General features: G+C 54.1%; 1 protein-coding gene across 1 annotated transcript in view; it reads right to left on the reverse strand.

Annotated features, from left to right (window-relative positions):
- Positions 1–339: 339 nt before the first annotated feature.
- batf3 (basic leucine zipper transcription factor, ATF-like 3) overlaps positions 340–25,360 on the reverse strand; it is a 34,597-nt gene continuing 9,576 nt past the window's right edge. Inside the window, exon 3 of the mRNA XM_072508782.1 lies at positions 340–2,169. Within this exon, the coding sequence (XP_072364883.1) occupies positions 1,957–2,169 (213 nt within the window). The 3' untranslated portion in view covers positions 340–1,956. The remainder of the gene's footprint in view (positions 2,170–25,360) is intronic.

The raw sequence follows: 25,360 nt of genomic DNA on the forward strand, positions 1-25,360 counted from the left end.
CCGCATCTTGGGGGGCCCAGCCCTAACCTTGAGGGGCTAGGCCCGCGGCGGACTGACTTCCGCCCCACCAGCTGGCGGAAAAGGCCTTTGGTGCCCCGCCAGCTGGCGCGGAAATAACATTTCCGGGCGGCGCATACACGGGAGCGTTAGCGGCTGCTCACAGCATCCCCGCGCATGCGCTATGGAGGGAGTCTCTTCCGCCTCCGCCATGGTGGAGACCGTGGCGAAGGCGGAAGGAAAAGAGTGCCCCCACGGCACAGGCCCCGATTGCGGGCCAGGCCACCGTGGGGGCACCCCCTGGGGCCAGATCGCCCCGCGCCCCCCCCCCCAGGACCCCGGAGCCCGCCCGCGCCGCCTTGTCCCGCCGGTAAGAGAGGTGGTTTAATCCACACTGGCGGGACAGGCATTCTAGCAGCGGGACTTCGGCCCACCCGGGCTGGAGAATCGCGGGGGGGGGGGGGGGCGCCAACTTGCGCGGTGCGATTCCCGCCCCCACCGAATATCCGGTGCCGGAGAATTCGGCAACCGGCGGGGGCGGGATTCACGCCAGCCCCCAGCGATTCTCCGACCCGGTGGGGGGTCGGAGAATCTCGCCCAAGATTACCAGTAAAACATCAAAATTTATTGTGGGCATCATGACTCAAGTTTTGGATTAAATTTAGTGAGTATGTATATACGTATGACATGTACAATACTATCAAGGGTGAGATAAATTAATTTCTTCATTCAAATTTCCTGGTTATGTACAAATTGTATAGAAGCAAAAATATCTTTTGGTAGGAAGCCAACTACTTTGGCAGTGAATCTTCTTTCACATAAGAAATCAGAGCGGGGGATGGGGAAATGGCTTCTTGTGCCTGCTCCGCCATTACTTTGATCATGATTGGCCTTTTACCTCAACTCCACTTCCCTTCCAGCTACCCAGTCCCTTGGTTCCCTAAGAGATCAAAACTCCATCTAACCCAGCCTTAAATATGCACAATAATGGAGCATCCACCACCCTCTGGGGTACAGAATTCCAAAGGTATAGAATCCTTTGAATTAAAACTTTAGGCCCTAAAATTTCAACGTATGACCATTTCATGCAGTCATCTGAATTTACTCTCACTTCAATGTTAATGGATGTGCTAACCCCTCAAACCGCTTTGTGTCATATGCTGGAGAGAAACTTTCAATGAGCGTTGCGCTCTCCCTTGTATGCTACCCGTCCATGGTGTTCTTGCGGCGGGCGGGAACATCCAGCCTTAAGTGTGGGCTAAACCGGTGAGAAACTCTCCAGGGCCTATAAAAGTGACTAAGTGTCATTGAATAGCGGTGGGGAACTTGCCGACAGAGCCGGCAGGAAACTCTCCGAAAAACCCACCACAAATTAACTTAGAAATGTTTTGGGAGAATCGCGCCCCATAATGTTGTCCACATAGCCAATGAGGGGGTAAAAGGCAAAGCTTTCAAAATAAATGCACCATTTCACAATGTTATCTGTTCACGAAAAGACTTGTTGAATTGTGCAACAAATCATCTTTTGATTTGACTTTGCCCATGTGTGTTTAAAATGAAGATGTGTCCCAGGTCTCAGCTGTGTGACTGCTGGGTGCTAAAAAACGTGCTGCATTTGATTTGTGGAGAGCACAAACTCAGATTCCCTGAAAAATATGCAAATGTAAAAAAAAAAGTCTACATGTCTTTAAAATACATTCATTCAGGTGATGCTATAGATTAAGCTTAAGCTAAGCAGAATCCACGGGCGGGACAATAAACTTGCAAAGTGTTTGTCCTTGCCCTTGGTCACACAAGGTCACAGCAGCATCATATAGGTCACAATATGGTCCAACGTCTGATAGTGTCCTCAGGATTCTTCAGGTTGCAGAAAATGAATCAAACACATCCAAACAATTATCAGTGTATCCTAACCTTCCATAATAAAATAACACTTTCAAATTTCAGTGCTAAAGCCGTCTATGAGACTTCACTTTGACCATCACGTGGTAAACAGCTGGTAAGTATACCAGGATGAGGTCTAGGTGTTGCGACAAAGTTCATGGCACAGTGTATCAACGGACATATGCGTTCATGATCCTTCAGTGCTTCTGATAAATGTTTCACTTCTTCACTAAGTTTCCTTATTTCCCTTTTTAGAGCAGTGTTTTCCTGTTCCAGCTTTTCATATTCCTGTGAAGAAAAAAGTCTTGAAATAAGGGGAACTCCAAAAAAAATGAGTAAGCTAAAATAATTAAAATCAGTTTCAACAAGGCTGCCTGAGAGCTCTTAACATCACAATGCCCGAGTCCCAAATGAGAGAACTTTGGCTTCAAAGCCCAATCCGGAATGCGACCAAACCATCTGCCTTCAGTGCGTGACTTTTACAAGAGAAATGCTAAACGTGTGTGTAGTATTCGGTGAAAATTAGGGAAAGAGAAAATTTAGAAGGATAGCAACCTTCAGCTAATTATAAATTTTTATCCATGCAATCACAGGAGAAAGAAGAAATGGGAGAGATAACAATGTGGGGGGGGGTGGGGGAGGGGGGGGTCGTGGTTGCTGGGGAGGTTGAGGGGGGGAGGGGAGGGGACAGCTAATCTAAAAGGGGAACAGATAAAAATAGTGGAATAAGCAGTTTCACAGAAACATTCTCCAATTTCTGAGTGAATACATATTTAGAACCAGGCCGACTGGCTTATTTAGAGTCTGATTTCTGCGGCCTTTAACTTGATCCCCCCCCCCCCCAGACACTTTAATTCTGATGGAAATCCTTTGGAACCATTCAGAAAACGGCAGGAGTTGCATATTGGAGGCGACAGAGCTAGAATTCCCCACGTTAGGAATCCTAGCTTCCTTGGCCCATAATGTACCAGGCATAAGATTTAAAACCAGGATGTTAAGTCATATGATGCATCCCTCCCTTTAGCAGGGTGTCATTATAGATATAGATATAGATATCGATATAGAATTTACAGTGCAGGAGGAGGCCATTCGGCCCATCGAGTCTGCACCGGCTCTTGGAAAGAGCACCCTACCCAAGGTCAGCACCTCCACCCTATCCCCATAACCCAGTAACCCCACCCAACACTAAGGGCTAATTTGGACACTAAGGGCAATTTATCATGGCCAATCCACCTAACCTGCACATCTTTGGACTGTGGGAGGAAACCGGAGCACCCGGAGGAAACCCACGCACACACGGGGAGGATGTGCAGACTCTGCACAGACAGTGACCCAAGCCGGAATCGAACCTGGGACCCTGGAGCTGTAAAGCAATTGTGCTAACCACAATGTTACCGTGCTGCCCATTCTGAGTGGGAAAACAACCTGATCCCTGCATGATGATTATTTCCTTTTTAAAAGTCGAACGTGAGAACAGCATTGGCCCCCTTTAACAGGGAGTTTTAAATTATGTTTTGGGATTGAGTCCGAGAGTGCCTCTCTCCACATATGATGCCAGACCTGACTTTTTCTAGTACGTTCAGTTTTCATTAGGGTAAATGGGGCCTTGGTTTACTGATTCATCTGAAAGATGGCACCTCTGACAGTGCAGCACTCTCTCAGTCGTCAGTACTGGAGTATCAGCCTGGAATTTGCTCAAGTCTCAACACCGAGGAAAATCCCTTGCAGATTAATCTTGTCAACTTCTCTTTAAAGACAAAGGAACATGAACAGACAAGAGCTTAGTGTCAATATTGAAATATAATGAAAGCGTGTTAGAATATGCATGCACAATTTCGAATGATGTTTGTTGGGAAAGTACTGTAGTCTTCTGCATAAAACAGATAAAAGGCTGCTATGCATATTCTGGGCGAACAGCAGGGCAACATTTCAAAGTTGAATACACTGTGTGTTCAGAGGGATCCAAAAATTAAGTGTTTCTGTAGCTTTATACTGGATGTTATTTTCTGTGCATACATCTCTTACTATTTAAGGGTTTTGTCTGCTTCAGTTTTAGGCCAGGATATAATCAATCACCAGGGGCGTCATTCTCCGCCCCCCCCAGAGGGTCGGAGAATGGCCGTTGGCCGCCGTGAATCCCGCCCCCGCCCCCGCCGAAGTCTCCGAAGGGAGAAAAGTCGGCGGGGCGTTAATGGCGCCGCTGCCGCGGAGAATGTCATGGGTCTGCGCAAGGCAGCCGATTTTCGGCCTGCCGATATTCTCCCTTCCGGATGGGCCGAAGTCCCGTCGACGTGATGACCGTTCACGTCGACGTGAATCAAACCTCCTTTTCATCGGCGTGACCCGGTGCTCCAGGCTCACGCCGACCAGCGTGGAGGTGAGTGACGGCCTGGGGGGTTGGCTCTGGGCAGGCAATGGCGTGGCCACAGTCTGATTGCCTGAGGAGAGGTGTGTCTCGGGTTGTGTGTGTGTGTGTGCGGCGGGGGGGGTGGTTAGAGTAGGCTGGGCTCCGGGGGAGTGCCGGGAGGGGGTCCGTGCCGGGGTGGAGGTTGGGGGTTGGGGGGGGGTCCGTGCTGGGGTGGAGGTTGGGGGGGGTCCGTGCTGGGGTGGAGGTTGGGGGGGGGGGTCCGTGCCGTGCCGGGGTGGAGGTTGGGGGTGGGTCCGTGCTGGGGTGGAGGTTGGGGGGGGTCCGTGCCGGGCCGGGGTGGAGGTTGGGGGTTGGGGGGGGGGTCCGTGCTGGGGTGGAGGTTGGGGGGGGTCTGTGCCGTGCCGGGGTGGAGGTTGGGGGGGGGGTCCGTGCTGGGGTGGAGGTTGGGGGGGGTCCGTGCCATGCCAGGGTGGAGGTTGGGGGTTGGGGGGGGGGTCCGTGCTGGGGTGGAGGTTGGGGGGGGGGGTCCGTGCTGTGCTGGAGGTTGGGGGGGTCCGTGCCGTGCCGGGGTGGAGGTTGGGGGTTGGGGGGGGGGGTCCGTGCTGGGGTGGAGGTTGGGGGGGGGGGGTCCGTGCTGGGGTGGAGGTTGGGGGGGGGTCCGTGCCGTGCCGGGGTGGAGGTTGGGGGGGGGAGTCCGTGCTGGGGTGGAGGTTGGGGGGGGGTCCGTGCTGGGGTGGAGGTTGGGGGGGGTCCGTGCTGGGGTGGAGGTTGGGGGGGGTCCGTGCCGGGGTGGAGGTTGGGGGGGGGTCCGTGCTGGGGTGGAGGTTGTGGGGGGGGGGTCCGTGCCGTGCCGGGGTGGAGGTTGGGGGTTGGGGGGGGGGGGGTCCGTGCTGGGGTGGAGGTTGGGGGGGGGGGTCCGTGCTGGGGTGGAGGTTGGGGGGGGTCTGTGCCGTGCCGGGGTGGAGGTTGGGGGGTTGGGGGGGGTTCTGTGCTGGGGTGGAGTTTGGGGGGGGTCCGTGCTGGGGTGGAGTTTGGGGGGGGTCCGTGCTGGGGTGGACGTTGGGGGGGTCCGTGCCGTGCCGGGGTGGAGGTTGGGGGTTGGGGGGGGGGGTCCGTGCTGGGGTGGAGGTTGGGGGGGGGTCCGTGCTGGGGTGGAGTTTGGGGGGGGTCCGTGCTGGGGTGGACGTTGGGGGGGTCCGTGCCGTGCCGGGGTGGAGGTTGGGGGTTGGGGGGGGGGGCCCGTGCTGGGGTGGAGGTTGGAGGGGGGGGCCCCCGTGCCGAGGAGGGGGATGGGAGGGCAAGTGAGTTGGTCCACCTGGCCACGTGCCGCCTCCAACAGTTGGACCCATGCGGTCCATGCCACCTGGCTGGGGGGAGGAGGGGATATGGGCAATGATGACATGTCGTCGTTCCCCTCCCCCCCACCAGGCCGTCATGTTTTCAGATCATCCAGCGATGTTGGCCGCCGTGGTGGCAGCCGCTCATGTCTATGTTGCCCTGGATGAGGAGGAGGAGGAGCGTGCCAGAGAGGCGGCGCAGGCTGCCGCAGAGGGGCAGGCGGCAGCCGCCCAGGCTGGAGGGACACCTGACCGACAGGACGAGGAGGGGGAGGAGGACGTCGCGGCCCCATGGCAACGGAGGCACCCGAGGGCGCCCCGTGTGTACTGGCCCCGGCAGTCATACCAGGACCTCACGGACCGGGAATGCAGGAGGAGACGCCGGGAAACCGTGGCACACATCTGCCACCTGCTGGCACACCTGTCACTGCGTGGCACTGGCGGGGGGACACCCTCTCCCCGTGTCCGTCAAGGTTGCGGTGGCCCTGAACTTTTATGCAACGGGGTCATTCCAGGCACCGAGTGGGGACCTGTCCGGCATATCGCAGACATCGGTGCATCGGTGCATCCGGGCAGTGACAGATGCCCTATATGCCATGGCGCACCGCTACATCCGCTTCCCCGTGGACCGGGCCAGCCAAGATGCCCGGGCCGTGGGCTTCTCTGCCGTTGCCGGGTTCCCCATGGTCCAGGGCGCGATCGATGGGATGCACGTCGCCGTGCGGCCACCTGCAGATAACAGGGCCGTGTTCACTAATAGGAAGGGGACCTAGTCGATGAACGTACAGGTGGTCTGCGACCACCGCATGATGATCCTGCACGTCTGCGCCCGTCACCCAGGCAGTGTACACGACTCATTCGTGTTGTCGCGGTCATCCATCCCCGGCATGTACGAGGGACGCCATCCCCGGCTGAGGGGCTGGTTGCTGGGCGACAGGGGCTACCCATTGCGATCGTGGCTGATGACGCCTATACGGAGGCCACGCAATGAGGCGGAGAACCGCTACAATGATGCCCATGTAGCGACAAGGGGAGTGATCGAGAGGTGCTTTGGCGTGCTGAAGATGCGTTTCAGGTGCCTGGACCTCTCTGGGGGCGCCCTCCAGTATCGGTCAGATAGGGTCGGCCGCATCATTGTGGTGTGCTGCGTCCTGCACAACATAGCCCAGCAGAGGAGCGATGTGCCGCAGGCAGAGGAGGGCGGAGTGGAGGAGCAGAAGGAAGAGGCCCAGTCCTCCCCAGATGAGGAGGATGGGGGCAATGGTCAGGGCAGACGGGGTAGACACAGGCGGGTGGCTGTCCACCGTTACCGGCTGGCCCAGCGGGCACGGGACAGACTGATAGACGCCCGCTTCACTGACTAGATGGGCGTGGGAATCGGGTAGTATGGCCACAGACCGCACACCATGGCAACAGCCGACCACCCACACCCCCCACCATCCACCCACCCAGCACCCTCACCCCCCTCCCCAACCCCACCGACCCCACCCGCATGCACACCACCCCCCACCCTCCCACCCCCATTGCCGATTCACCTGCGGCACAACGGGCCGGGCTCACACAGTTGCGGGTGGACGCGTGTCTATCGCAGGCCATGGAGGATGATGACAACCCGCCCTGCGATGAGCTCCTGGCTCTACATCGTTGGACTATGTCTGACCCATGGCCACAGTACCACCATCCACCCGGACCATCCCTGCATGCGGCTGTGACACTGCAGCGCACGGTCCCCGTCCTCTGCCCGGGGGATGTTGATGGCGGCCCAGGGGGAAGGGGGCAGACTCACCTGGGGCTGAGGTAAGACCACCCCTCACACACACACTTGCGCTCAACGTACATGACACCCCCGCACACTTTGGACAGAGCACAAAGGCAGCTTCTGTAGATGTAACATTGACTTTAATAACCAAAGGAGTTCATGCACGTGCCCCTAGCCCCTAAAACTCATCTGTGCCCTGCACCCGTGCCAACTTACTCAGTGTCTAATTGTTTGGCCTTACGGGCCCTTTGACTACGTCTACGTGGTTCCCCAGACGGTACAGCAGAACTGGAGGTGGACTCCTGTGATTCCTGCCCTCTGACACTGGATCCCTTTGGCGGCCGTTTCCTGGGGCGTCCTGGCCTAGATGGGCCAGGCTGCGGCCCGGGCGACTGGGATGGCGAGCTGCCAGCCTGTCCTGCCCGTTGCCCACCCGATGCACCTGGGACGGAAGGGGGGGGAGTCCGAGGTGTCGCGGTGTACCGGGACCTCCCTACAGAGGGAGCCGGGACGGACCACACCACCTCCTCCTTCCTCGGGGTGCCCGATGGCCCCCAGGCCTCTACATGGGTGGGGGATGCGAACGGACTGGCCATCCGACGCCCCCCCGACATCTGGCGCTGCCAGTCCTGGAGGCTCGTGCTGGTATCGACAGGGGTCTGCAGGTTTGCAGCCATGGAGCCCAGGGGGTTGGCAAACCCTGTCTGTGACAGTGCGACGCCGGCTCGCACATGGCCACTGGCGCTGATGCCCTCAGCGATGGCCTGCTGAGACTGGGCCATGGCCTGCTGAGACTGGGGCCATGGCCTGCAGAGACTGGACTATGGCGTTGAGCGCCTCAGCCATCTGGCGCTGGCACAGGCTCATGGCCTCCTGTGAGAGGGCAGCCATTTCCTGGGCCACAGACGCCGCCTGCACGGAAGGCCCCAGGCCTCGCAAACCGTTCCCCATGTCTGACACCGTCGCACCCATTGCCTCCACCGCGGACGCCACCCGTGCGGTGTCAGCCTGGGTGGCACGCATGACCGGCACCACTCCCAGCTCCTGGATGCGGGTGGACTCCTCCACCTGCGACCGCAGCCGCCGCAAGCCGCCCGTCACCCTCTTCGCTCGTCTCCGGGTCGGTGGTTGCATCGGATCTATGTGTGGGGTGTGGTAACTGCAGGAACCCAGGATCCATCTGGGCGGCAGATGTTCGCTTGGGCTGGGCTGCCCTCCGACCGCCCAGTCCCTCTGCTGCTCCTACCTCCCCCTGCTGTACCGGGACGGCTGTGTTGGTGCGCACCAGTGAGTGTACCAGACGCCTCATCACTAAAGTGCCCAACCGTGGTGAGTGTTTCTGCGATGGTGGAGGGTGTTGGTGACAGCAGTGGCGTTGTGTCGTGCTCTTCATCCCACTCTGAGTCCATGGCACTTTGGGGTGGGGGTTCGTCTCCACCCATCCACTCTGAGTCACTGTCCGGTATTTCGTCTTCCTGGGTAGTGCTTTCCCGGGTAGGGGTGTCCTGGGTAGTGCTGTCCCGGGTAGGGGTGTCCTGGGTAGTGGTGTCCTGGGCAGTGGTGTCCTGGGTAGTGGTGTCCTGGGTAGTGGTGTCCTGGGGTAGTGGTGTCCCTGGGTCGGATGTGACGGGGGCCTGTGGCTGCCCCCCTCATCGCTGGGTGGTCGCTCCCGCACGTGACGGGGGTGTCGTCTCCCTGTTGCTCCAGGTCTCTCCGTCTCCCGTGGTGTGCGAGGGGCATCCTGCGGGCGTCGCATGCTGGAGGGTCCGGGTCTCTCCGTCTCCCGTGGTCTCCGAGGGGCATCCTGCGGGCGTCGCATGCTGGAGGGTGCGGGTCTCTCCGTCTCCTGTGGTCTCCGAGGGGCATCCTGCGGGCGTCGCATGCTGGAGGGTGCGGGTCTCTCCGTCTCCCGTGGGCGGTCTGCATCTGCGGGGATGGGTGCCTGGACGTTTGGTCCTGCGATACACAATGAAGCATGCATGGTTAGACATCAGGCAGTGATCAGGTGATACGGGGGAGGGGGAGGGGGATATAGGGGAGGGGGGATATGGGGACGGGCTGTCGGTGGCTCACTCGCTAGTACGCCCCCGACCTCTGCATCAGCAACCTCCCGGTCCTCAGGTCCGCCAGCCAGTTCCAGGGCCCTTTCCTCGTGTACGGTCAGTGGCCTCTCATCAGCGGGCCCTCCTCCAGTCCTCACATGCTCCCTATTGTTGTGTGCGTGCTTCTCCTGTGGGGGGGGGGGCAGGGGTAAAAGGCAACAGTGTTAGGCAGGTATATGAATGCACGCCATCGGTTGCGCGTGCATTGCAGAGGTTAAGGTTAGGGCTGGATTCACTTGGGGATATGGGGGAGGGGGGATATGGGGGAGGGGGGAGGGGGGATATGGGGGATATGGGGGAGGGGGGGATATGGGGGAGGGGGGGATATGGGGGAGGGGGGATATGGGGGAGGGGGGATATGGGGGATATGGGGGAGGGGGGATATGGGGGAGGGGGGATATGGGGGGATATGGGGAGGGGGGATATGGGGGAGGGGGGTCATGGGGGAGGGGGGGATATGGGGGATATGGAGGAGGGGGGATATGGGGAGGGGGATATGGGGAGGGGGATATGGGGGAGGGGGGATATGGGGAGGGGGATATGGGGGAGGGGGGATATGGGGGATATGGGGGATATGGGGAGGGGGATATGGGGGAGGGGGGTATGGGGGATATGGGGGAGGGGGGATATGGGGGGGATATGGGGGAAGGGGGGATATGGGGGAGGGGGGATATGGGGAAGGGGGGATATGGGGAGGGGGGATATGGGGAGGGGGGGATATGGGGGATATGGGGGAGGGGGGATATGGGGGAGGGGGGATATGGGGGAGGGGGGATATGGGGGATATGGGGGATATGGGGAGGGGGATGTGGGGGAGGGGGGTATGGGGGATATGGGGGAGGGGGGATATGGGGGGGATATGGGGGAAGGGGGATATGGGGGAGGGGGGATATGGGGAAGGGGGGATATGGGGAGGGGGGATATGGGGAGGGGGGGATATGGGGGATATGGGGGAGGGGGGATATGGGGGAGGGGGGATATGGGGATATGAGGGAGGGGGGATATGGGGGATATGGGGGGGATATGGGGGAGGGGGGATATGGGGGAGGGGGCATACGGGGGAGGGGGGATATGGGGAGGGGGGATATGGGGGAGGGGGGATATGGGGGAGGGGGGATATGGGGGAGGGCGGATATGGGGGATATGGGGGGGATATGGGGGATATGGGGGAGGGAGGGATATGGGGAGGGGGATATGGGGGAGGGGGATATGGGGGATATGGGGGAGGGGGGATATGGGGGAGGGGGGATATGGGGGAGGGGGGATATGGGGAGGGGGGATATGGGGGATATGGGGGAGGGGGGATATGGGGGATATGGGGAGGGGGGATATGGGGGAGGGGGGTATGGGGGATATGGGGGATATGGGGGAGGGGGGATATGGGGGAGGGGGGATAGGGGGGATATGGGGGAGGGGGGATATGGGGAGATGGGGATATGGGGGAGGGATATGGGGAGGGGGGATATGGGGGATATGGGGGGAGGGTGGATATGGGGGAGGGGGATATGGGGGAGGGGGGATATGGGGGAGGGGGATATGGGGGAGGGGGATATGGGGAGGGGGGATATGGGGAGATGGGGATATGGGGGAGGGATATGGGGAGGGGGGATATGGGGGATATGGGGGAGGGGGGATATGGGGGAGGGGGGGATATGGGGGAGGGGGGATATGGGGGAGGGGGGATATGGGGGAGGGGGATATGGGGGAGGGGGGATATGGGGGACGGGGGATATGGGGGATATGGGGGAGGGGGGATATGGGGGATATGGGGGAGGGGGGATATGGGGGGAGGGGGGGGATATGGGGGATATGGGGAGGGGGGATATGGGGGAGGGGGGGATATGGGGGATATGAGGTAGGCTCACCCTGCCTGCTCTGACGAGGTCGTTCACCTTCTTGTGGCACTGGGTGCCTGTCCGTGGTGTCAGGGCCACAGCGGTGACGGCCTCTGCCACTTCCCTCCACAGACGCCGGCTGTGGCGTGGGGCAACTCTGCGGCCGTGCCCGGGATACACAGGGCGTCCCTCCTCTGCTCCACCGCGTCCAGGAGCGCCCTCCACATCGCGTGACTCGAACCTCGGGGCTGAGCGACGGCCAGCCATCCAGTCGGGTGTTGCGGTCGGGTGTTCCGGGTCGGGTGGGGGGGGAGCAGCGCGGCCTTATGAGCCGTCACGCCGTGCGGCGCATATGACGCTGCACGGCGCGAACCACTGCGCAAGCGCGGATCCCGTTACGTCGCTGCTAGCCCATTTCGGGCCGGAGACTATCGACCCATTTTTCCGACGTGACGCAAGTCGGATTTGCGCCGTTTTTTGCACCGATCGGCGGACTTTCCGCCGATAACGGAGAATTTCGCCCCAGGAATCAGACTAGGAAGTGGGAGGGGGAGGGGGGGGGGCAGTAGAATCATGGGAAGCCATGTTGGATGCATGGCAGAACTGGATGTGGAGAGACTGCCAACTCCAAGGAAGTGGACAGTTGATTTCTATAATTAAAGGTCCAATTATCGGCTATTTTACGTTGCCATCAGACAAGGACGGCCGTTAGCTAAATCGATGCAGATTCCCAATGGTAGCACAGGAGGGAAAGTTCTATGGATCAAAATGGGGGGGCCTCGGGCAGGAAAGGCCCAAAGCCCCTGTGGTTTCCCGGGAGGTGTTTCTCCTTTAACACTGGGTCCCCTGGATTTTTTGCATCTTTTCATTACCTGCTGTAGGCAACAGGCCTCCTGCATATTCAGCAACAACCAACTCCCCTGCTGGCACCACAGGATCAGAGCTGCTGATCCACTGATTAGACTGGCAGCATCAGGAGCCCACCCTATGGCCTTAATTGGATGGTGGGCCCGCTGTTGGCCAATTCGGGGACCGTCTGATATAAAATTGCTGAGCTGGTCCCACTCACAGTAAATGCAGGTTTGGGACTTGCATTTTCCCCTGACATTGGAGTACTGTCTTTAAAAGCCCTTAGTTGCTTCAAATTTTAAATTGTGAATCTCAATGGGGATTATTTCATCTGGATGCTCCAGCACTTTCTTTAGCTGTGATTCCTGTTTGATGCACCAACAAACAGTAGGGCGGAATTCTGCCCCCCCCCCCCCCCCCCCCACGCCAGGTGGGAGAATCGGCAGGGGTGCTGCGCGTGTCCCGCCACGCCGCCCCGACGCCCGCACGCGATTCTCCCACCCCCCCCAAACCGGCGCGGCGAGAATCACGGCTGGCCGCTGGTAGAATCGCCGCACGCCGTTTGCAACGGGCAAGTGGTGATTCTCCGGCCCGGATGGGCCGAGCGGGCCTGCCCAATACGACGGGATCCCACCGGCACCGTCCACACCTGGTCGCTGCCGGTGGGAACAGCCCGGGAACGCTGGCGGGGCGGCCTGTGGGGGCGGGGGGGGGAGGGGGGGTTCCTGCACCGAGGAGGGCCTCGAATGGGGTCTGGCCCGCGATCGGTACCCACCGATCGGCGGGCCGGCCTCTCTGAAGGAGGACATCCTTTCCTCTGCCGCCCCGCAAAATCCATCCGACATCTTCTTGCAGGGCGGCTTTGGGGGAGGACGGCAACCGCGCATGCGCAGGTGACATCATTTACATGGCGCCGCTTTTACGCGGTGCCAAGGCCCGGTGCGCGTAAATGACGCAACGCCGCTCCTAGCCCCCTGGAGGCGGGAGAATAAGGGTCTGGGAGCGGGCTCCGACGCCGGAGTGAAACATTCCGGTTTTCACTCCAGCGTCGGCACTTAAGACTCCAGATGGGAGAATTGCACCCGTAGCTCCCAGAGCTGGAAAGCTAAAAATGGACATAATCGCTTGCCCCCATTCAGTCCCCCCTCCGCCCATTATGCTGATGGCTATAGTCCAATCTGGGTTTGTTCTCGAAAGACATTGATAAAGGAATAGAAAAGAGAATGGGCAGGATTCTCCGGTGCCCCCGCCGCGTGTTTCTCGGCCGCATGCCATTTGCTGGCAGTGGGCTTCTATCTTCCTGCCACTGGTCACTGGGATTTCCCATTGTGACCACCCGCAAAACCCACTGGCGGGGGTACACTCCCAGCGGGAAAAGTGAATCGCAACGACCGGAGAATTCCGGCCAGTTTGAGTATTAACTATCAAGAGACATAAAAACAGCCAGTAAAAGTTTCTGTAGGTACGGAAACAGGAAGAGTATACTGAAAGCAAGTGTATGCCCTTGAGAGGCAGAAGTAGAAGAATTCAAAATGGAGAATAAGTAAATGGTGAATCCATTTTTAAAAACATTTAGAAAACCCAATTCTTTTTTTCCAATTAAGAGAAATTTAACATGGCCAATCCATTTAACTTGCACACCTTTTTGGGTTGTGGGGGTGGGACCCACACAGACACAGGGTCTGAGGCAGCAGTGCTAACCACTGCACCACTGTGCCGCTCAAACTACGAATACATTTGACAAATACCTGGCTTCTTTCTTAATAGCAGAAAACATAAACACATTCTGAAATAATTTAAGACCAAGGATCTAACGTGAATGAAGAACTTAGAAATTAGTCTTAATCATAAAAAGAGTACTGGAAAATGAGTGGATTAAAAGCTGATAAAGCTCTGGGACCTGATGGCCTATGCCCTAGAGTTTCAAAAGATGCAACTACAAAAATAATGGATGCACTGAATTTGATCTTCCAGTATTACCTAGGCCCCGTGCATTGGAAGATAGCAAATATAAACCCATTATTTAAAAAAAGAGGGAAAGGGAGCAGCTAGCCTGGCATTGGTAGCAAGGAATAGACTAGATTATATTAGCCAGGACATGGTAACAGAGCATTCAGAAAAGCATAACCTGATTGAGCAGAATCAAAACAGACTTATCAATGTGTAATTACGTCTGACAAACCTGCTAAGGGTTTTTTGAGATTGGAACTGCAGGATAGATAATGAGGAACAGTGGAGGTATTCGATTTTCAAAATAGCATTCAATAAGGCGCCACACAAGAGGTTATTGCACAATATTTTGGCTCATTGGATTGAGGTAATATATTAGCATGGAGAGGCAGAAAACAGAGAATAGGAATAAATAGGATATTTCTGGTTGGCAGCATGTAACTGGTCGGGTTAGAACAAGGATCAGGGCTTAAGCATCACTGATTTACAATCCAGGACTTAGATGAGAGTACTAAGTACAATGCATACAAGTTTACTTCAGATGGAAGTGTGAGCTGTGAGGAGGGTACAAAGAGGCTGCAAAGGGATATAGACAGGTTAAATAAGTGGGCAAGGACATGGCAAGAGGGTAATGTGGGGAAGTGGATATTCTGCAGGTACTTGGAATCCTTGCATATGAACAACAAGACATTAACACAAAGCTGCCGTAATCACTTAGGAAAGAAAATGGTAAGTTACAAAAGGATTCCAATATAAAAAGTAAAGAAGTCCTTGCTATCCACTTTAAAGATATGGAAACAGTTCAGACAGCATTTTAAGCTTGGGTCTTTGCCAAAGTCGGCCCCTATTTGTTCCAATCACCTGTATATGAGCTGGCGAGGTTGGACGCCATGTTTGGGGTATGGGGAGGGAAGGGGTTAGAGAGAATAGGAAGCAATTGGAGGGGCGATTTGCCAGCACAGCTTGAGGAATTGACGGTGAAGTATTGGCTCTCAGGATCAAACTCATTTAGATATCTCCAGGTTCGGAATTTAGCACTGAAGACTTTCCCGACTTTTCCAGTGGTGCCGCTGGCATCATTAATGGACAGGATCCTTTTACCTGCAGTGGGGAGAGGGGGCATCCCTGTCTCGTCCTCCAGTGCAGTCTAAAATAGTCCGATGTTGTCCTATTCGTCCGTACACTTGCCACAGGAGCTTGATACAGTAACCTGTCCCAGTCAATAAAGCCCTGCCCAAATCCGAATCGTCCCAGTATCTCCCACAGATAGTCCCATTCTACCGATCAAAAGCCTTTTCTGCATCCATTGCGATCACTACCTCCTCCTCCCTACCTTCCGGGGGCATCATGATCACATTTAACAGCGTTCTTACATTGGCCATCAACTGCCTGTCCTTAACAAACCCCGTCTGGCCCTCCGCAATAACGTCCGGAATACAATCCTCGATCCTGGAGGACAAGATTTTGGCCAGCAACTTTGCATCTACATTCAATAGGGAGATCGGCCTGTAGGACCCACACAGCTCCGGGTTCTTGTCCCGCATAAGAATCAGCGAAATCGTTTTCTGTGACATCGTCGGGGGCAACACCCCTCTTTCTCTTGCCTCATTGAACATCCTCAACAACACCGGCCCCAATGTCCCCCGAGAACGTTTTATAAAACTTCACTGGGTACCCATCCGGATCCGGGGCCTTACCCGCCTGCATGGCCTTCAAGCCCTCCACTATCTCTTCCAGCCCGATTGGGGCCCCCAGCCCTTCTACCCGCTCCCCGTCCACCTTTGGGAAATTCAGCCCCCTCCAAGAGGTGCTTCATCCCCTCCGGCCCCGTAGGGGGTTCCGACCTGTACAGCCAGCTGCAGAAATCCCTAATCCCTAAATCACCAGCCAGGTTCCCATCTCCGTCCTTTACTTTCCCTATCTCCCTAGCTGCCTCCCTCTTCCTAAGCTGCAGTGCAAGCATTCTGCTGGCCTTCTCTCCATGTTCATAGATCGCCCACCTCGCCTTTCTCAGCTGCCCCACCGCCCTCCCTGTGGTCAGCAAGCTAATCTCCGCCTGTAACCTCCGTCGTTCCCTTAAAAGCCCTGCCTCTGGGATCTCCGCATACCTCCTTTCAATCTGTAGTATCTCCTTTACCAGTCGGTCCGTCTCTGCCCTGTCCACCTTCTCCCTATGGGCCCAGATCGAGATCAGCTCTCCCATGACCACCGCCTTCAGTGCTTCCCACACCACCGCTGCTGAAATTTCCCCGTGTCATTGACCTGCAGGTAGCTCTGAATACATTTCCTCAGCCGCTCGCACACCCTTCATCCGCCAAAAAATCCCACATCCAACCTCCAGTGCAGGCGCTGGTTACTGTCTTTACTAACCTGCAGGTCAACCCAGTGTGGAGCATGGTCTGAGATTGTGATCGGCGAGTACCCCATGTCCACCACCCCAGCCAGCAAGGCCCTGCTCAAAATAAAGAAATCAATCCGGGAATACACTTTATACACGTGTGAGTAGAAGGGGATCTCCTTCACCCTTGGCTGCCCAAATCTCCATGGATCCACCCCCCCCATCATCGCCATGAACCCTCTTAGTTCCTTTGCCATTGCTGGCACCCTGCCCGTTTTCGAGCTTGACCGGTCCAAGCCAGGGTCCATAACTGTGTTGAAGTCCCCTCCCATGACCAACCTGTGCGAGTTCAGGTCCGGTATCTTCCCCAGCATCCTCTTTATAAACTCCACATCGTCCCAATTTGGTGCATACACATTTACTAATACCACCTGCACCCCCTCTATCTTCCCACTGACCATAATGTACTGACCTCCCACGTCCGAGACTATTCTACCCGCCTCAACACCATCCACTTATTGATCAGGATCGCGACCCCTCTAGTCTTTGAATCTAGTCCCGCGTGAAAAACCTGACTGACCCAGCCTTTCCTCAGTCTAACCTGATCCGTTATTCTAAGGTGCGTCTCCTGCAACATTACCACGTCCACCTTCAATCCCCTAAGATGCGCGAACACACGTTCCCGTTTGAACCGGCCCATTTAACCCTCGAACATTCCAGGCGATCAGCCTAGTTGGGGGCACATTGCCCCCCCCCCCTCCACCAATCAGCCATCCCCTTTTTTATGCCCGCCTCCAGCCCGTGCTACGCGCCTCCACCGGTCCATCCCCAGGCAGCCCCCGCCCCCAACCTCCTCTCTGTCCCTCAGCCCAAGTCCCTCCCTCATCAGCAGAACATTCACCTCCCCTCCCCCCCTAGTAACAACACCCTGTAACCCAACCCCTTTACTAAACCAAACATATGCACACCCCCCACTGCGCTTCCGAGAGCTAGCTCGTCCAGCTAGCTTGGTGGCCCCCAACCCCGGCGCCAGATAGTCTTCCACCTATTGTCCCCCCCCCCCCCCCCGCTCATACAAACAAATTCCAATATCAAACAATCCCCACACAATTGCCCAACAGAAAAACACCAAGATCAAAACAAGCACACCTGCATCCCCCAACAGTGCAAATGAAAACCTTAACTTACTCAGCTCTACCGCTGGTTCCAAATCAATGCAAATGGCATCACAAACATATTTTATGAAACGCAAAATGAGAAACGTTTTTACAAAAAACAGAGAAACAAAAAGAAAAAACAAAAACATGAATGTTGCAGCCAAGTTCAAAAGTTCTCAATCCATCACCAGCCCTTTCTTTTTCGCAAAGTCCAATGCATCCTCAGGCGACTCGAAGTCGAAGCGCTGATCCTCATGCGTGACCCAGAGACGGGCTGGGAATAACAGTCCAAACTTCACCTTTTTCTTAAAAAGGATCGACCTGATCTGGTTGAAGCCTGCTCTCCTTCTGGCCACCTCTACACTCAGGTCCTGGTAAACCCGCAGGATGCTATTGTCCCATTTACAGTTCCGTGTCTGCTTGGCCCACTGTAGAATGCGCTCCTTATCGAGAACCTGTGGAATCTCACCGCCATAGCCCTCAGGGGTCTCCCATTCGCGGCTTCCTCGCGAGTGCTCTGTGAGCCCTATCCACCTCCAAGGGCCGGGAGAATGACCCATCCCTCAGCAGCTTCACAAACATGCCTGCGATGTATGCCCCAGCGTCCGTTCCTTCGGACCCCTCCGGGAGCCCGACAATTCTTAGGTTCTGCTGGCGGGGCCTATTTTCTAGGTCCTCCACCTTCTCCAGGAGCTTCTTCTGCTGGTCCCTCAGCATCCCCACCTCCAGCTCCACTGCAGTTTGATGTTCCTCCTGCTCAGCCAGCGCCTTCTCCACCTTCTGGATCGCCCGATCCTGGGCGTCCAATCTATGCTCCAACCGCTCAATCGACTCTTTTATCGGGTCCAAGCAGTCCCGTTTCTGCGTAGCAAAGCCTTCCTGAATGACTTGCACAGCTGCTCCATAGACGCCTGGGTTGACAAGCCAGAGGTCCGAACCTCCGCCATGCTGCAGCCCGAGTCTCTTCTATCTTTTTGTTTCTGCCCTTATGAACACTTCTAGTCCTTCTCTCCATGCACCGAAGTGGGAATTCAGTAAACAATTGCCACTAACATCCGTTTTACAACTCAAGTCCGGTAGAAAAACGGGGGAAAGGTCCAAAAGTCCGACCAGAGCGGGAGCCACCAAATGTGCAATTTACTCCTTCATAACCGCCACCAGAAGTCGCGGCGGGACTTTTTCATCGTAAGACTCAAATTCGGAGAATCCAGCCCTAAATGTTGATGCCGGCGCAGAATTCGTGGACTTTCATGACAACAATACTGGCGCCGAACCTGGACCGATTCAGTGACAGTGGAGGGGCTAGCACTGGTGCCAGGTGGAACACAAGAGTTTCCAATGAAAAATGGTGCAGAGTACGCCAGGTCCATGATTGACACAGGAGGGTGACAAGCTGAAGTCGCTCATACATATTACAATCCCCACACACACTCATCCCAGCAAACAAGATAGCACTGGTTGTGCTGGAGCACGCCCATACAGCTGATGGGTCGGCTGGGGTCAGGTGACACCTAGGGGCGAGCCCTGGGGGGTCACTCATACGACCCGTGGCCCTAAGTTCACAGTGGGCTGTTAGCGGTGTGTGCAACTGCATGCCTGCCTTTCCGGCTGCAGCAATGGTGTTCCATGCTTGCCCACCCCAACCCCACAGCCCACCTCCTGCCCCCCCCCCACCCCCACTACTCCCCCCTGTCCTCGCAGAAGCCCCCCCTTCCTGCTCCACAACTTCACAACAGCAAACTATGGCGATGTTGGACACTTTCCGTGCCCCCTCTCCCTCCTTCAGTAGCCACGATGTCGGTTTCACAATTTTTAAAAGCGCAAGTGCACCACGCCGTCAGGAACTCGGCCCATCGGAGGCGGAGAACCACGGAGGCCCCGGAGAATACCGGGTGTGGCCCGCTAATGATATGCAGAGGGTGTTTACTGTACGTGCATTCCAGACCAATTGATGCCGCTGTTGCGGTGACAAAGAATTGCGGTTTGGTGTCAAATCGGCGCCCGCTGTGATTTTGGAGTTGGAACCCGTTCTCCGCCCTGTCACGTTTCCCAATTTCGGCATCAGCCAACGGAGAACTCTGTCCAATTTTCTCAGAATAAGGGATCGGCCATTTTGGACTGAGATGAGGTGAAATGTCTTCACTCAAAGGGTTGTGAATGTTTGGAAATTTCTACCACAGGGAGCTGCTTTTCTTTGCTGCAGAGTTTATTCAAAACAGAGATCAATAGGTTTTTGGATGCTAAGCGAATCAAGGGATTCATAGAATTCTCGCAGTGCGGAGGGAGGCCATTTGGCCCATCAAGTCTGTACCAACCATCTGTAAGAGCAACCCCCCCCTCCCAGGCCCATTCCCCCGCCCTTTCCCACCTCACCTGCAAATCTTTGGACTGTGGGAGGAGCACCCTGAGTAAACCCACAGAGACATGGGGGAACAGGCAAACTCCGCAGTCACCCGAGGCTGGAATTAAACCCGGGTTCCTGCCGCTATGAGGCAGGAGTGCTAACCACTGGGCCACCGTGCCGTCCGAGCAGCATATGGATATGGAGATATGGAGATAGTATAGCTGATGTAGAATATCAGTCATGATATTACTGAGTAGTAGAGCAGACTTGAAAGACCAAATGGCTTACTGCTGTTCCCATTTCGTATGTTTGTATGTTCACCATGAACAGCGGTTGAGGTCAACTTCAGAGGATTCTGTGAGATGGACCCAGTGCAAGTGTTAAACTCACTGTTCTATATTCTCACTGCTTTAGTCCTTTGATATACATTCAAGTTTTTTTTAACCAGAGCATAGAGAGTTTGGAAACAGAATAAATGTACCCCGTACAGCCTATTATTAATGCTATCATAATCCACCAGGGATTACTGGTTAAAATATCATAATTGTCAAATGGTTGAAAATATTCAATATGACTGGAGAAAGAAACAGAAACATTTTATGTCTGTGACCTTTCATCAGAAGCTTCTCTGGCCTGAAATATTGGCCGGTTTTTAATGCAGGTGGTGGCGTCTCACCTGGGTAGGAAGGGGGAATCGGTAGCAAGGGGGTGTCTATCAGTGGCCAAACCCCCTCCTCCCAGCCCCACCTTCCTGATCCTTGATCCTTTGAATAGGCACTGGGTGCCTTAGAAGGAGTGATTCCCCTTTGGCTTCTTGCATGGCCAAGGTCCTGCCTCTCCGCTGACTACCACTGGCAGCGGGATGAGGCCCTTAAGTGGCCATTAATTGCCCACTTAAGGGCCTCGATTGGTCGAGGAGCAGGAAGGCAGTCCACGAGCCGTCTTGATCAGACTTAGCGGATAGAGGCAGGAAGGTGGCAGGACCCCCACCTGCTATTCTCCTGCCCCATTAAATGTGCCCCCCTCATCCTAACTTACCGCGGGGTGGGCATTAGATTCTGCCCATGAACTCTGTTTCACTTTCCGCGGGTGCGCTGTCAGACATGCTAAGTATTTGCAAACATTCTCTGTTCTTATTGCAGATTTCCAGTAACTGCAGTATTTAGCACTGTTGAATAGTTGCTTTCTACACCACCAATTGGAGGACTGTAAATTGTTAATCTGTGTTTCTGTTGCAAGATTAACATAATTTCCCTGAAAAGCTTCACTTTCAAATTGAGGGAAGCCAGTAATAAAGAACTTTCGTAATTAGATTACCTCATCTTCTCCGATGGTGTAGAACCTCACTCATTAGCAGAGCATTTTGGAAAAACACAGGCAGCACTGACAAAGGGTGTGATTTCCTGCTGAGAGCAGAAAATTTCCTGTACATGTCAAAACCTATCAATTATATACCAACAAGGATCTCAAAAGCAGAAGAGCATTGGACCTGTACTAGTCTACTTTGTACATCATCTATTTTACAGTCTTAAGTTTTCATCATTTTTTTTTACTAACAACAACATTTTGTGCTTCTGACTTACCTTTGGTACAAATAAAGTTTGATCTGTTCACTAATTTCATTCAGCGCCCCTGTTAATGTCAGAGAAATATTTTACTCCATGCTGTCTGAACTGGAGTGGCACAGTGGTACAGTGGTTAGCACTGCTGCCTCACAGTGCCAGGGACCTGGGTTGAATTCTGGTCTCGGGTGACTGTCTGTGTGGAGTTTGTACTTTCTCCTCATGGCTGCGTGGGTTTCCTCCGGGTGCTCTGGTTTCCTTCCACAGTCCAAAGATGTGCAGGTTAGGTGGACTGGCCATGCCAAATTGCCCCTTAGTGTCCAAAAGGTTAGGTGGAGTCACGGGGATAGGCTGGAGGCCTGGGCTTAAGTAGGGTGCTCTTTCCAAGGGCCGGTGCAGACTCGATGGGCTAAATGGCTCCCTCCTGCAATGTAAATTCTATGATTCCATGAAGACACTGATAACAGAACCATTGGCAGCAGGAGCAAAAGAATTGTTTTAAAAAACATTCAGAGTACCCAATTGATTTTTTCCACTTAAGGGGCAATTTAGCGTGGCCAATCCACCTACCCTGCACATCTTTGGGTTGTGGGGCGAAACCCACATAAACACTGGGAGAATGTGCAAACTCCACACGGACAGTGACCCAGAGCTGGGATCGAACCTGGGACCTTGGTGCTGTGAGGCAGCAGTGCTAACCACTGCGCCACTATCTATTTCTTTCTGGCAATAAAGTGAAATGTATTCATCCCTCTTGGAATACAGAGCCCAGGTAAACACCCTTTTGCAGCCGCTGGCAATTCCATCCTCTCCCTGCTCTGAGGTTGCACTTGTGGCTGCTGAGGTGATGGCATCCTTATTGAAGAGCAGATGGCTAGCATGTTGCTCATCACTAGTAGAAACATTACTCCGTAAACACTCTGGGTGAATATGGCCTCTTGCTACGAGACCTGCTAACTCTTCTCCTCTTCCCTCTCCCTGCAGTCTTTCTGTGTGTTGCTTCTGCTCATTCTCCCTGTCATGCTAAAGTCCAAGAGGGATGCAAACTATTGTACCAAAGTCTGGGAGAATGTGGTTTGTGCAGAATCCTTCATGTTAGGACAAAGTTCCTTAACATATGCTGCACCATTTCCTGTAGACTTTAGTAACTCTTAAATCATACAGCACCTCTACAAACTGAGAAATAGACAATAGAAATCAATCAGCAACTAACCTGAAAGTAGTTGATAATCCTTTCAAGCACTATAAACACTATAAAAGACACATTCATGCTGAATGTTGGTGGGGGCGAGCTTCCTGCTTCTGAATGTGAGTTCAACTGTGCAAGATTAAATCAGGCTTACCTGGAGGATTGAGTTTCGAAATAGCAGTGTTGGCATCAAAAACTGATGTCACAATCTGCTTACTCAACATATCTCTGGCAGACATTTTCTTCATACGGGCTATTGCTCCCGCAAAAATGGTGCCTGGCATGGCAAGCCCCAGAGGCATGCACGTGTACTACGGAGAGAGAAAATAGCAATGGTGCTGCTAGAAAACTGAGCGCAATGGAGCTGAAGTTCATGGATCTCAAAGATCTTTAGTCTTTAGTTCTTGTTAATCTACATAATGAATGATAGAATGAATCCCATCTATGGTATAGAGATACATAAGAAGGGAGGATCTTATGAGGTGGGATACATTGCACTTAATGTTGTCGGGGAGGGTCCAAATGGTGAAAATGAATATTCTGCCGAGGTTCTTGTTTATCTTTCAGGCTCTCCCGATCTTTATACCAAAGGCCTTTTTTCGGAAAGTGGACACGATCATCTCGGACTTTATATGGGCTGGGAAGGTGACAAGGGTGGGGAGGATCCTGTTACAGAGGCAGAGGCAGCAGGGGGTTGGCGTTGCCGAACTTGCTTCATTATTATTGGGCGGCGAATGTGGACAAAGTGCGGCGGTGGTAGGAAGCAGAGGTAGAGTGGGTTAGGATGGAGGAGGAATCTTGTAAGGGGTCTAGTTTGAGGGCTATCAGCTCCTACCATTGACCAGAAACTTAGCTGGATTAGCCACAGAAGTACTGTTGCTACCAGAGCAGATCAGAGGCTGGGTCTTCTGTGCGAATAACCCACCTTCTCGTTTCCCAAAGCTTGTCCACCATCTACAAGGAACATGGGCAGTGTGTTGGATTATTTGACATGACTGCTGGATGAATGCAGTGCCAATGATGCTTGAGATCATTCAGAACAAAGCAGTCCACTTCACAGAATCATAAAATCACAGAACCAGAATCATAGAATAATATAGCATAGAAGAGGCTCTTCAGCCCATCGAGTCTGCACCGATGCATGAAGAACACCCGATCTGCCTACCTAATCCCATATGCCAGCCCATAGCCTTGAATATTATGGTGTGCCAAATGCTCATCCAGGTACATTTTAAAAGATGTGAGGCAATCTGCCTCCCCCTCCTTCCCAGGCAGTGCATTCCAGACCGTCACCACCCTCTGGGTAAAAATGTTTTTCCTCAAATCCCCCCTAAACCTCCTGCCCCTGATCTTGAAATTGTGTCCCCTCGTAACTGACTCTTCAACTATGGGGAAGAGCAGCTCCCTATTCACCCTGTCCACACCCTTCATAATCTTATACACCTCGATCAGGTCACCCCGCAATCTTCTCTGCTCCAGTGAAAACAACCAAAGTCTATCCAACCTCTCTCCATAACTTAAATGTTCCATCCCAGGCAACACCCTGGTGAATCGCCTCTGCACCCGCTCCAGTGGAATCACATTCTTCCTATAGTGTGGCGACCAGAATTGTACACAGTATTCCAGCTGTGGCCTCACCAAAGTTTCTATACAACTCCATCATGGAGTTGCTTTTGTAATCTATGCCTCAATTGATAAAGGCAAGTGTCCCATGTGCCTTTTTCACCATCCTATTAACCTGCCCTTCTGCCTTCAGAGATCTATGGACAAACACACTACGGTCCCTTTGTTCCTCGGAACTTCCCAGTGTCATGCGATTCATTGAATACTTCCCTGTCAATAACTCCTTCCAAAGTTTATCACTTCACACTTTTCAGACTTAAATTCCATCAGCCACTTTTCTGCACGTTTGACCATCTCGTCTATATCTTCTTGCAACTCAAGACACAACCTCACTGTTAACCACCCAGCCAATCAATGTGTCATCTACATACTTACTGATCCTACCCCCACCTAGTCATCTATGTCATTTATATAAATAACAAACAATAAGGGACCCAGTACAGATCCCTGTGGTATGTCACTGGACACTGGCTTCCAGTCATTAAAACAGCCATCTGTCATCACTCTCTTTCTCCTACAGCTGAGCCAATTTTGAATCCACCTTATCAAGTTACCTTGTAGCCCATGTGCATTTATCTTCTTTTTAAGTCTCCCATGAGGGACCTTGTCAAAGGCTTCTCTGAAATCCATGTAAACTACATCAACTACACTACTCTCATCTACACACCTGGTCACATACTCAAAAAATTCAAACAAATTTATTAGGCATGACCTCCCTCTGACAAAGCCATGCTGACTATTCCTAATCAAACCTTGCCTCTCCAAATGGAGATAGATTCTCTCCTTCAGAATTTTCTCTCATAGTTTCCCTACCCCTGATGTGAAACTCACTGGTCTGTAGTTCCCTGACTTATCTCTACAACCTTTCTTAAATAGTGGGACCACATTAGTTGTTCTCCAGACCTTGAGGCCAGAGAGGAATTAAAAATTTGGGTCGGAGCCCCTGCAATCTCCTCCCTTGCTTCCCATAGTATCCTGGGACATAATTCTTCCGGACCTGGGAATTTATCAACATTTAAGCCTGCCAACACCTCCAATACCTTGTCACTCCTTATGACAATTTACT

Source organism: Scyliorhinus torazame, chromosome 1 (genome assembly GCF_047496885.1).
Source record: "Scyliorhinus torazame isolate Kashiwa2021f chromosome 1, sScyTor2.1, whole genome shotgun sequence".
NCBI lineage: Eukaryota > Metazoa > Chordata > Chondrichthyes > Carcharhiniformes > Scyliorhinidae > Scyliorhinus > Scyliorhinus torazame.